Source organism: Ursus maritimus, unplaced genomic scaffold (assembly GCF_017311325.1).
Source record: "Ursus maritimus isolate PB19 unplaced genomic scaffold, ASM1731132v1 scaffold_19, whole genome shotgun sequence".
NCBI classification, from domain to species: domain Eukaryota; kingdom Metazoa; phylum Chordata; class Mammalia; order Carnivora; family Ursidae; genus Ursus; species Ursus maritimus.
Genome location: NW_024424341.1, coordinates 56,787,759 through 56,799,638, shown reverse-complemented (window position 1 = coordinate 56,799,638; position 11,880 = coordinate 56,787,759). Strand labels below are relative to the sequence as shown.

The 11,880-nt window shown below is 54.6% G+C and overlaps 2 protein-coding genes across 2 annotated transcripts; one reads left to right on the top strand and one right to left on the bottom strand.

Annotated features, from left to right (window-relative positions):
* Positions 1-504: 504 nt before the first annotated feature.
* Positions 505-7,909, top strand: TULP2 (TUB like protein 2). Its single transcript, XM_008684669.2, has 9 exons — positions 505-718; positions 1,329-1,466; positions 2,847-2,968; positions 3,641-3,940; positions 4,834-4,946; positions 5,469-5,583; positions 5,669-5,767; positions 6,008-6,179; positions 6,467-7,909. The coding sequence occupies exons 1-9, from the start codon at positions 505-507 to the stop codon at positions 6,598-6,600; spliced, it is 1,407 nt and encodes a 468-aa protein (XP_008682891.2). The 3' UTR covers positions 6,601-7,909.
* Positions 7,910-8,027: 118 nt separating this feature from the next.
* Positions 8,028-11,806, bottom strand: PPP1R15A (protein phosphatase 1 regulatory subunit 15A). The gene is made up of 3 exons (XM_008684520.2): positions 11,570-11,806; positions 8,880-10,868; positions 8,028-8,471 (listed from the first exon to the last, which is right to left on the bottom strand). Exons 1-3 carry the CDS (start codon positions 11,624-11,626, stop codon positions 8,115-8,117), a joined length of 2,403 nt encoding a protein of 800 aa, XP_008682742.2. The 5' UTR covers positions 11,627-11,806; the 3' UTR covers positions 8,028-8,114.
* Between the last annotated feature and the right edge of the window lie 74 nt (positions 11,807-11,880).

The following is an 11,880-nucleotide window of genomic DNA, read 5'->3' as shown; positions in this document are numbered from 1 at the left end:
GCTCCTTCTGTGACCTTACAAGTGCTCAGAACCCTAAGTTGGGCAGGAGGAAGGAAGGGAAGGAGGGGCTCTTGGTCAGCCCGGGTGCCCTGCTTGCTGTCACCATGAGCCCGCACCTCTCTCAGGGCGCTGGGGGATGAGCTCACCACCATGAGGCTGCAGAAGCTGGAACAGCAGGTACTATGCCAGGGAGTCCTGCCCCCCTCCCCTTCAGTCTTCCGGAGCTTCCAGCAGCACTACCCCCAGGACTTGCTCTGGGACTCCTGGCCCTCGTTGGCTCTCTCCTAGCTTCGAGCCTGCGATTGGGAAATGGGAAAATAGGAATTGGGGACCCTAAAGAAGGAAACCTTGGTGATGAGAATGCAAAGTTTCTAAGGAACAAGGGTTCTGGAGGGCAGGACTGCTAGGTCCTGGGGGAGGAGGGGACGGGGTGCCAGGACTCTGGATCCGAGGAGGGAGGAGCTGAGGGACTGAGAGCCTGGACTCCCGGACTCCCTCCCGTGCATGCCTCCCCTTACCCCAGGCCCTCCTTCACCCCTGTCTTCCTGTCCGGTTCCTGGCCCCCACACCCCCCCTTTTCCACACCCGCAGCGGCGGCTATTTGAGAAGAAGCAGCGGCGGAAGCGCCAAGAGCCCCTCATGGTTCAAGCCAATCCCGACGCTTCCCTGCGTCCCCGGCGACCCTGGCGGCGGGAGGAGCGCCTCGCGGGTGACATTGGTGAGGAAAAGTTCTAGTGTCGGGCAGGAGCCTAGGCCTTAGAGGGAGGGGTCTGCGGAAGTTTGGGACGCGGCCCCCAAGTACCCAGAGGGAAGGGGCCGAGCGGAGCCCAGAAGAGCCCAGTGCAGAGCCCTTGGGGACCCGGGAGCGGGACCTGGGTGAGCTCAGGGGCGGAGCAGGGAGAGCCTGGGGGCGGAGCCTGGTCCAACTTGAGGGTGGAGCGCGAGAGAATGCCGTGATTGGGCTTCCTAGAGCTCTGGGGCGGAGCCTGGGGGGTCGGGGGGCGGCCCTGGAAAAAGCAGGGACTCAATTCCTGAGAAGATGAGGTCTGGAATTAACAAAGTCCAGGGGGCGGGGCCTGGATATTTTCGAGACCGGTCCTGGAGAGACCGAGAGCCGTGTGTGGGATTGTGTAGGCACGGAGCTGCAACAATTTAGCCGCAGGGCTGTGCTTGCTTGAGCCATAGGATGGAGTTTGTGTTCTGAATGGGTCTCCGGGGTTTGGGCAGTCATTCGGGGACGGTGTTTGGGAGTCAGTGAGGGAGCGAATCTTCGCAGAGGACTGGAATTTGTACCTCGTGTTAATGGGCCTCGCTGCACCCTCTCCCAGGCCTTGGGAACCTTTTCCTCCAGGAGAACGTGCCAGAGGCACATCTGTGCTCTGGTGCCCACAGTGCCCTGGGCATCGTGAGCTGCAGTGGAGATGGCAGCGGTGAGCGTGGCCCACTGGCATCCCCGACAGGAGGAGGTAATCTTGAGTCCTTGGCCCGCCTATATCCTAGAACTACACTCCCACCAGATCCAGGAGTCTGGAACCTCAATCCTTGCTCTCCAAAGAACCCAGGAGTCCAGGCCCCCGTGGGCTCTGTCATCCCTCACACCAAGGACTCCAGATCCTGAAGCTACTCTTTCTCCAACACTCAGGAATCTGAATCTCCAGGCCCCTTCCTCGCCTCCCCACCCCCCAAAATCCCAGTCTCTAGTCCCTCTCCCTTATCCTGGCTACCAGACAGTTCTGATCCAGAGTTGGAGGAAGTCTCCGTGGAGGACGTTCCCGCTTCTCCACCTCCTTATAAAGAGCCTCCAGGGACTCGACGCAGGGGTTGGCCAGCCCACCAACCACCTGGTAATTTTGGGGACATTGGGTGAAATCCGGTCCCCTGGTCTATGTGGCAAATCCTTCCCCCTTTTTTGTAATAGCTTTATTGAAATATATTTCACATACCATACAATTCACTCATTTAAAGTTTACAATTCCATGGTTTTTAGTATATTTACAGAGATGAGCAACCATCACCACAGCCAATTTTAGAACATTATCATTATCCCAAAGGAAACCCTGTACCTTTTAGCAGTAACCCCTCGACTCCCCCCGTCCCCACGCCAACACACACCTCATTTCCCCCAGCCCTAGACAACCACTATGTACTGTCTCTTTGCCTATTCTGGACATTTCATTTATTATTTTTTAAAATTTAAGTTCAATTAGCCAATATACAGTACAGTACATCATTAGTTTCAGTGTAGAGTTCAGTAATTCATCAGTTGCATATAACACCCACTGCTCGTGCCCTCCTTAATGCCCATCACCCAATTACCCCATCCCCCCACTCCCCTTCCCTCCAGCAGCCCTCAGTTTGGACATTTCATTTAAATAGAATAATACAGTATCTGATCTTTAGTGATTGGCTTCTTTCGCTTAGCATGTTTTTAATGTTCATATATGTCGTAGCATCGTTGCTTGTTATTTCTTAATATTGTATGACAATTCCTTCTATTCTCATGACATGACCAACGATTCAATAACAGGACTCTTAATTATCACCCCGAGCCCCATTCCTCCCTTCCATTTTAGTTCCCAATCTCTCTGATGCATTCTTTGGGAAAAGATAAAGGGAGGACTTTAACCCCACCCTGTTCTTGGACGCGGCAGTCAGAGACTTCTCAGCCAGTGTAGACACCTGTGCCCATGGGGGAGGAGGAGGATCTGGCAAATGAGTGTGATGAGTAATAAGAAGAGGCCAGAAACCCAGGATATCTGGCCTTTTCCAGAGAGCACTGGTGACCTGGTCCCAAGCTCCTGGGACCCAGGTGTCCTGAGTCAGTCTTGGCTTTTTCCACCCCTTAGGGGCTCTTGCGGAGGAACAGAGTGAATCCCAGGATGTTGGAGATGAATATGAGGCACCCAGTCCAGAACCAAAACCTGGCATGGATGATGACCTGGGACGTGGAGTCTTAGCGTCCAACAAGGTGGGAGGTGGCACAGCCAATCAGGATATAGGAGCAGGCCTTTGACTCTAGAAAGAGTGGGTCTAAAATTCTACAGCCCAATCAGAGGCCCTTTCACTGGTGGGTGGAACCTGTTATGATTGGGCTAGAAGATGTGTGTGTGTGTGTGTGTGTGTGTGTGTGTGTGTGTGTGTACGTGTGTACCATTTATGAAGTCCATCTAGAGGATTTAAATCAATGTAAGCACATACATTAAAATCCAGCCCACCGAAAGGCAGCGAACTTTGAAGAGGGTGAAACAGTGATGAGGAAGGGCCAGTTGGCACTCACGAAGGTATTGATGAAAGAAAGATAAATAGTTTCGGTTGGGTAGATCTGGGCCGTATTATGTTATCTAGACGGAAATAACACTGATTTTAGCCGAATGGACAGTGCTTTCAAAGAGGTTCTCCAATCTGTAGATGGAGTGGGCGTGGCTTCAGAGGGAAGCTACTAGTGGTGACCAATGAACAGATGATAAGGGCTTGGCTGGGTGGGCTCCTTGAAGGTACTGGCCAATCAGCGCGTGGCTGGGACGTTTGACCAATAGGCAGAAAACATGGTTGAGAGCTGGGATGGCCAATCAGTAGTTGGTAAGCCTGTGGTAGGGGCGGGTCTCAACGTCCCTTAATTTGAATTTGGCGCGTCGGCTAGGGCGAAGACCCGGAAGAAAAGAAAGAGGAGTCGGAGTCTACAGTGAAGAACTCCCCACTGGCAGCCCAAAAGAAGGTGTCCAAGACACCGGAAGGAGAGGTCGGTGCGGGCCACAGCCATGTGGGGAGCTCGCTCAGCTCGCCAAGCCTTCGGCTGGGGGAGGACATGGAAGCTTACGTGATGCGGCCGGCGCAGAGCGGCCACACGGTGCAGTGCCGCATCAGCCGCGACAAGTGCGGGGTAGACAAGGGCATGTTCCCTTTCTACTATCTCTACCTGGAGGCGGCCGACGGGCGGAAGGTGCGGTCTGGCGGCCTCTTGAGCAAGTTACAACTCCCAGGGGCAAGTCCCTCCCCTTTCTGAGCGAGGTCAAGACTTTCACGAATCCAGGTCTTGCTCAATGATGACATTGAGCTAGGACTTATGAACCCCAACGCCAAACCCTGCCCTTCACGGAACTACGCTGCTTTCGCAGTAGAAAAGGCCCTAACCAAGCCCGTAACTAAGTATCGTCCACTCTTGAGATGGGCGCATCTTTCTCAAAGTCAGGCCACGCTGTCTCAGGGTCCAAAACCTCACCCGTTATACACCCTCTCGAGGTGTTGGCCCCATAGTGTTTGTCCAAATTCGGCCTCTCACTGCGCCTTCTAATCTTATCAGGCCCCTACCCAATCCTCGGATAAGCCCCGCCCCTCAGAAACCAAGCCCCTCCCCTCGTGGATTGTGTCTTCTAGAGCCAAACCATGCAGGTCTCAAGCTGGTCAGTTCCCCCCTCGGTGTGGAGGCCTCTCTTCAAGGCACTCTCCCAAAAAGAGGCTTTTCCCCTACTCAGTAGTGCCAGACCTGCTTTTCCCGGACGAAATGCCTGCCAAAGTCCCGCTGCAATGTTCCAAATGAGGCTCTTCCCTATTCTCCAAAGCCACCCAGTCTGCCACAGCCTGGCTGGGTCCCCTCTGACCCGGGACCCAATGGCGGAAGGAGTGGGGGAAGATATTAAGATGTGAAGCTCCCCTTCAGGACCCAGCTGATGACTTCCTTCAGTGAGAACCCGCACCTCCCAGCAAGGCTCAGGATGCTTTTTGCTCCATTACCCTCTCCTCAGCCATGGGGACACGGTGTTTCCTTGTCTTGGACCCCTAACCCTAGCCAGATACCAGAAACTGATTCTGATGGGCCGTTCTTCCTACCCACAGCACTTCCTCCTGGCTGGGCGCAAGAGAAAAAGGAGCAAAACCTCGAATTACCTCATTTCCCTGGACCCCACAGACCTATCTCGGGATGGGGACCACTTTGTGGGCAAAGTCAGGTGGGCAGATCCCTCATACATGAGAAACGGGTGGCAGGAGGCCTCGGGGGCGCTGGGAGGGGTGGGGGGAGAAGGGGACAAGCAGGCCACAGAGCACAAGTTCCACCTGCTCGAGGACCTTTTGTCTTATGGATTGATGGGATGTGTATATCTTCAGGTGGTAGCCCCAGGGTGGGTGGGAATAAGAGAACTAAGGGCTTTGGAGCAGAGGTTGACATTTAAGACATTTGACTTCTTGAGAGGTAAGGGGGTGGGACTCCTAAGTTCCCCTGGGAGAGGGCTGTGATGTACACATTCTTGCATCTTTGTGGGGGGGGGGAGAAGTTTCCTAAAAGGCAGGGGACTAAAAGTCATGGCTCATCAAAGAAACAGAGGGGCCTGGGACTGTAGATGCATGGAGAACAAAACTTAAGTCCCAACTAGAGGGTTAATGAGAAGAGTTGATGACATGACCTGGGAAAGCGCTTAATATACAACAAAACAGTAATTATTTTTACTCTGACCACTCCCCACCTGGAGCAGATCCAATGTCTTGGGCACCAAGTACACCATCTTTGACAGTGGGGTGAATCCTGAAAGGAGGAATTTCTTCCCGGAGACCGCTCGGATCAGACAGGAGCTGGCGGCTGTATGTTATGTGAGTGTCTGGGAGACAAGAGAGAATGAAGCAGGACGGTGGGGAGGGAGAAAGAGCCAGGCCAACTGGAGCATAATACCCCCAGGAGACCAACATCTTGGGATTGCGAGGGCCCCGGAAAATGACTGTGGTCATTCCAGGAATCGATGCCCAGAACCAGAGAATCAGCGTCCAGCCTCAAAACGTGAGTTGGCTAAAGTTCAGAATCTCTGGGTCAGTCCGGGAGGAAGGTCTGGGGGAACTACCCTAGGTCCTAAGGGAGAAGGGGACCCATGGCTTGCAGGTGGTCATATGTGAAGCCAGAAGGACTTTGTCAGACTTTTATGTTTCTCAAGGAGGAGAGATTAGGGACGCAAAATTTTGCGTCCGGAGAAAAAAAGTTCATTGGTTGTAGGTTAACCACGCCCCCTCCTCTATCTTCTAGGAGAAGGAGTCGCTACTGAGTCGCCTCCAGCGGGGGGCCAGCCAGGGTCTGGTCCTGCTGCGAAACAAAACCCCGTCGTGGAAGGACGAGAGCCGCGCCTACGTACTCAATTTTCATGGTCGAGTCACTGCGGCCTCGGTCAAGAACTTCCAGATCGTGCATCCGGATAACCGTGAGCTCCTAGGAACCGGTTTATCTGGGCCGGGGGCGGGGGGCGGGGGGCATGAACGGATGAGAACTACTTCTCCCATCAGCACTTGAGCGTTTTTCTAGGCAGGGCCGATTCCACGCTGTTGCAAAGCCTATTGGGAATTGTAGTTTAAACGGCCCTCAGGGTTTCTGGGCTTAGTGAGAGCGCCGCACAGCCCCTGAGAAGCGGTAGTTCTCGAAGTTGAGAGGCCCGCGGAAGCGAGTTGAGGAGTGGGGCTAGGCTCACTTAGTTCCTGACTTCCTCCTCAGCGGACTACCTGGTGCTCCAGTTCGGCCGCGTGTCCTCGGACAGGTTCACCATGGATTTCCGCTTCCCGCTTTGCCCGTTCCAAGCCTTTGCCATCTGCTTGTCCAGTTTCGATGGCAAGCTGGCATGTGAGTAATCCAATGAAATACCATGCCCTCACCAGCTTCTGTGCCTGCTCATTTGGAGAAAGGGCCCCCCGCATGCCTTCTTTTGCACCACCTTACTCATAACCAACACATCATAGTCGGCCTGGGTGCCCAGGCCTGTGCTCCAGGAAGTAGGGTTTTCAGCAGCACCTGCTTTCTCGGGACTCAGTCATGGGAGATGGGTCTTAAACAGCAAAGAAATCAAAATGCTCCTCTGCTACGAAGGAAAAAGCACACGGAGGCACAGTTTAGCTGGGTCAGATCAAGGTCTCTCTAAAAAAGTGCTTTTCACACTACATCTGAAGAATCATGAGAAACTAGGGCCAGAGGGTCAGGGGCGGGAACATCAGGCAGTAGGCACAGCTCATACAAACGTCTTTTTTTTTTTTTTTTTAAGATTTTATTTATTTGACAGAGAGAGAGAGGGAGCACAAACGGGATGTGGGAGAGGGAGAAGCAGCCTTCCCGCTGAGCAGGGAGCCTGATGCTGGGGCTCGATCCCAGGACCCCAACTAAGCCACCCAGGCGCCCCATCATACAACCGTCTTAAAGTGAAAAGCGGCTTGATCCTTTTGGGAAATGAAAGGATAGTGTGGCAGGAGCCTGGGGAACCGCTGGAGAGGGGCAGGGTCAGAGGCTCGACAGGGGTCAGGATATCTGAGCCACTCTTCTTTAAGCTGCTGGACAGATCTTATGGGGTCAGAAAAGACTTCTGAGTTGGAGATGTAAACCTCGATGGTTAATTCAAGACATGCGTGGGTGAGAGTGCGAATAATTACAATACTAGCTATGCTAACTAACATTCAATATTTGGCAAGCATTGTTTTAAATTTGGACTTGGGATGCCTGGCTGGCTCAGTCGGTGGATGGTGGGATCTTGATCTCAGGGTTGTGAGTTCAAGCCCCACGTTGGGCGTAGGGATTACTTAAAAACAAAATCTTAAAAAAATTAACAATGCAAATAAATAAATATGAACACCTTTGGGGCCTTACAATCCTGTAAGATTTGTACTATTGTTAGTCCCATTTTATAAGTAAGGTAACAGTCTATGGAACAGGGCTTAAAAAGGTGAAATTGGACCACCGAAAGCCTTGGGCAACTCACCACTGAAAGGACAGTAGGAGGATGAGTATAGTCCAGGGAGGCACAGAAAACTGGAATTGAACCCTTTTTTGAGATCAGTGAATCTAGCTCCCAGCCCCCCAGGGGAGATAATTGTCCCAAGTTTAATAAAACGTAGGCCGATACCAAAGAAAACTACAAGACCCACCAGCCCTTAGTTCAAAAGCAGCTCAGGACAAGAAGAGGCAAATTTGAGGGATGATGGGAAATATAGTTTGTCCTCTATTGAGGTACTCGCCTTTACCCCAGGGGTAGTGGATTATTGTCAGTTCAGATACACTCACGGACAATGACTCTGCTTGCTACAAATCAGGTTTTATTTCTTATATAAAACAACACACAAAAAATAAATAGTTAATAGAAACAGGAAACTCCATGATCTTAGCCACGCCTCCCACTGAGGTCCAGGCAAGGAGAGGGGGACACAGGAGGAGTGGAGGGAAATGCTCCAACATGTCCCAACATCAAGGGTGTAGCCTGGATGGAGGACAATGGTGAGACCTGGGGAGGAGCAGGTGTGGTGGCCAGAGGAGAGGGAGGGTTCCCACAGAGGGCCCAAGCCCTGGCCCGGGCGGCAGGGGTGAGACAGGGGCCCAGCAGCTCCTGTGCCTGGGCAATCCGCCGGGCGAAGCGACTGCGATCCCGGGCAAGCTGCTCCCAGGGTCCCCGGCGGGCGGCCTGGGCTGGTCCTGCCCAGACAACCAGGAGGTGGACAGAGACCTTCTCAGAGAAGCGTACCTGGAGACAGAGCAGCGCAGACGCAAGACACACGTGTCCACAGGGGGGAGGGCGGAGGGGGAGAGAGAGAAAACACCAAAACAAAAATGAGTTATGCAAAAATGCTTGCTTTCTGAGTCACCTGCTAGTCACGGATTCACGGGATTCTCCACGTGACTCACTGCAGGTGGAGGCTGGTTCCCGGTGCTGACCTGAGCCACAGCTGCTCCCCACTCCCCCGGGGGCCCCAGCCTCTTGCAAAGGATTGCATTACAGTGAACACAGCCCTCCCAATGGAGTTCACATGCAATCCTCTGCAACACACGGGGGACCCAGAAGTTGGGGTGTCCAGCCCTTCTACCCCCGCCCCCAGGCCCAGGAGTTCCAGCTCCTCCCTAAGACTCGAGAAATTGAGCCCTCAGTACCCACCTTTTGGGGCTTTAGGGGAGTCTCAGGGTCTGGATGCCAGGTCGGGGTTTCTCTGGGCTTGAGTCTCCTCTGCAGTCGGAGGGGCAGCCGAGGACGAGCCCAGGGAGGTGGTGGCTTCTCTCCAGGTAAATAGATGGTCACTCGGAAGGGGCGGGGCTCAGCTTCTCCCCACTCCTCAGCAACTTCCCCTCCCTCTGTGCCCCCTCCAGGCCGATATGTCCAGCCTCTGTGGAGGGTGCTCTGAGCCTGAAGGGAGGGAATTGGCTCAGAGTAAGCTGCTTCTGAATCATCTTCCTGCTCTGTGTCCTCTCCTGGCCTATATATCCAGGCCCTTGAGAAGGTATCTGTGGCCTCAGCTTCTCCCTCCTCCTCAGCTCCTCCTGAATCACTATCTTCATCTTCTTCCTCGGTGTCCTCTCCTGGTCGATACACCCAGGCCCTCACTAGAGCGCTGGTGGATGGGACAGAAGAGGGACCCTCAGCTTCTCCCTCCTCCTCAGCTGCTCCTGAGTCACTATCCTCATCTTCTTCCTCGGTGTCCTCTCCTGGTCGATACACCCAGGCCCTCACGAGGGCACTGGTGGATGGGACGGAAGAGGGACCCTCAGCTTCTCCCTCCTCCTCAGCTGCTCCTGAGTCACTATCCTCATCTTCCTCGGTGTCCTCTCCTGGTTGATACACCCAGGCCCTCACGAGGGCACTGGTGGATGGGACAGAAGAGGGACCCTCAGCTTCTCCCTCCTCCTCAGCTCCTCCTGAATCACTATCTTCATCTTCTTCCTCGGTGTCCTCTCCTGGTCGATACACCCAGGCCCTCACAAGGGCACTGGTGGATGGGACGGAAGAGGGACCCTCAGCTTCTCCCTCCTCCTCAGCTGCTCCTGAGTCACTATCCTCATCTTCTTCCTCGGTGTCCTCTCCTGGTTGATACACCCAGGCCCTCACGAGGGCACTGGTGGATGGGACAGAAGAGGGACCCTCAGCTTCTCCCTCCTCCTCAGCTGCTCCTGAGTCACTGTCTTCATCTTCTTCCTCGGTGTCCTCTCCTGGTCGATACACCCAGGCTCTCACGAGGGCACTTGCGGATGGGACGGAGGAGGGACCCTCGGCTTCTCCCTCCTCCTTAGCTGCTCCTGAATCAGTGAATTCATCTTCCTCCTCCTCAGATTCCTCTCCTGAACAACACTCCCAGGCCCTGGGGTGAAAGCCTGAAGATGAGCAGGAAATGGAGCTCTTTGTGACTTCTTTATCCTCTGTTCTTTTTTCCTCTGTGGCTTGATCGTCTTCCTCCCCAGCATAGTACACCCAAGCTCTGGGCTTGGACCCTGGAGATAAAGGGGCAGTAAGTGTTCCGACAGCTCCTCTGTTTATAGCTTCTCCTTCCTTCTCGAACTCCTCCACCCCTGGACAACATTCCCAGCGTGATGGAGGAAAAGAGAAGAACGTGACCTCTTCTTCCTCTTCAGCAGCTCCTCCTTCCGCAGACTTCTCCTTTCCAGGAGGTTCTTGCAGGGTTCTTATCAGAAGGCTGGGGGACAGGGGAGCAGGCTGGCCATCTATAAATTCACTTCCCTGCTCTTTAGGGACACTGGTTGCTTGTTCCCCACCATACTCTTCTTCACCATCATCATCTGAAAGTTCCCAGGGTTCAAGAAGAGAACTGTTGGCTTTTAGATCATGGCAGGCCTCCCAGAACACTTCTCCATCCTCCTCAGCTGCTCCACTGTCTCCAGTCTCCCCTTGAAAGTGCCTGCCCCAGAGGGCATGGCCGGTGGCGGGAAATGTCTTAGCTTCTCCCCCGAGGCCAGCTTCTCCCTGATCGGCTCCCGTTACCGCTTCCAACAGCCAGGGTTCTGGAGGTCCTGGGCCCCTCAGGTGGCCCCAGGCCCTGCTGAGGAGGCCCATTAGTGGGGACAGGAGGAAAAAGGGGGAGGTATCCCTCCAGGGGGCAGACTGATGGGGCACTTGGCCTGGGGCCATCTGTCTGAGCTGGGAATAAACAAAAGGAAATAGAGTTTAGAAGCCATGTAGGGGAGAGCATCAAAGGATGACTGTGAGTCATAGCAACGGAAATAGTAAGGCAAAATAGCAACAAGAGAGTCCCCGCCCCACATTCTTTGCTGATCCCTGCCACTCCCATCTCCAGCAGAGGCAGGGTGGTTCCCACCTCTCTCCTCTCAATACCCGGGAGTCTGAGCCCCCAGCCTCTTCTCTCAGACCCAGAAGTCCCAGTCCCCAGAACGGAGAATACCGATCTTCTACTTGCTTCCCTTACGGACAAGATCCTAGTCCCCGGTTCTCAAATCCTCCCGAGGATCGACAAATCAGGCCCTCATCACCCTCCGGCCCCTGAGACTCAAAAGTTGCGACCCCTGCAGGCTTCCTTCCATCTGTTCCACTGGGGATCCATGAGTCTGGCTTCCAGAACCCTCCTCTCGCCAGGCTCAGGCCTCCAGGCTCCCGATTTCTTCTCCTTCCTAAGTCCGAGCCCCGGAGTGCGTCCTGGTCCCCACCTCTCTCCAGACACAGGAGTCCGGGCTCCCAGGCCCTCGTTCCTCAGGACCCAGGGGTCCCGGCCTCCAACCCTCCTGTCTCGGTACCCAGAAGCGCAAACTCCCTCCTCACTGACCAGGAGTCTGATCCCCAGCCCCCAAATGTTGGGGGCGCAGGTGTTCGGACCCCTCACTCACCGACTCGGGGCTGCGCGTCACCCCGGGGGCAGGAGCGCCGGCTCGGGTTGCCACCATCGATCGCAGATCTGGACGGCTCGGGAGGCCAGCGCGTTCATCTCGCCCTCCGGTGCCGGGCTCGGGGACTCAGGTTATAAAACCTGCTGCTGCAAGCACTGTAGCGGCGAACGGATGCGGGGTTCTTCTCGTAAGCGTCTGTAATACACAGCGAGGCTGGAAACTGACGCAGCCCGCGAGTCCTTTATAGTCCAACGCGGCCGCACGTGCTGACGTCACGAGGGGAGGCGGGGTTTCGAAACCAAGGCGTCAGG

Coding starts and splice junctions, on each gene's coding strand:
- TULP2 (XM_008684669.2), top strand. CDS start 505: ATGCCTCCCCTTACCCCAGGCCCTCCTTCACCCCTGTCTTCCTGTCCG. Junction 4,947..5,468: donor CACTTTGTGGGCAAAGTCAG/GTGGGCAGATCC, acceptor CACCTGGAGCAG/ATCCAATGTCTTGGGCACCA. Junction 6,180..6,466: donor GATCGTGCATCCGGATAACC/GTGAGCTCCTAG, acceptor CTTCCTCCTCAG/CGGACTACCTGGTGCTCCAG.
- PPP1R15A (XM_008684520.2), bottom strand. CDS start 11,626: ATGGTGGCAACCCGAGCCGGCGCTCCTGCCCCCGGGGTGACGCGCAGC. Junction 10,869..11,569: donor TGACGCGCAGCCCCGAGTCG/GTGAGTGAGGGG, acceptor GTTTATTCCCAG/CTCAGACAGATGGCCCCAGG. Junction 8,472..8,879: donor CTCCCCTAAAGCCCCAAAAG/GTGGGTACTGAG, acceptor CTCTGTCTCCAG/GTACGCTTCTCTGAGAAGGT.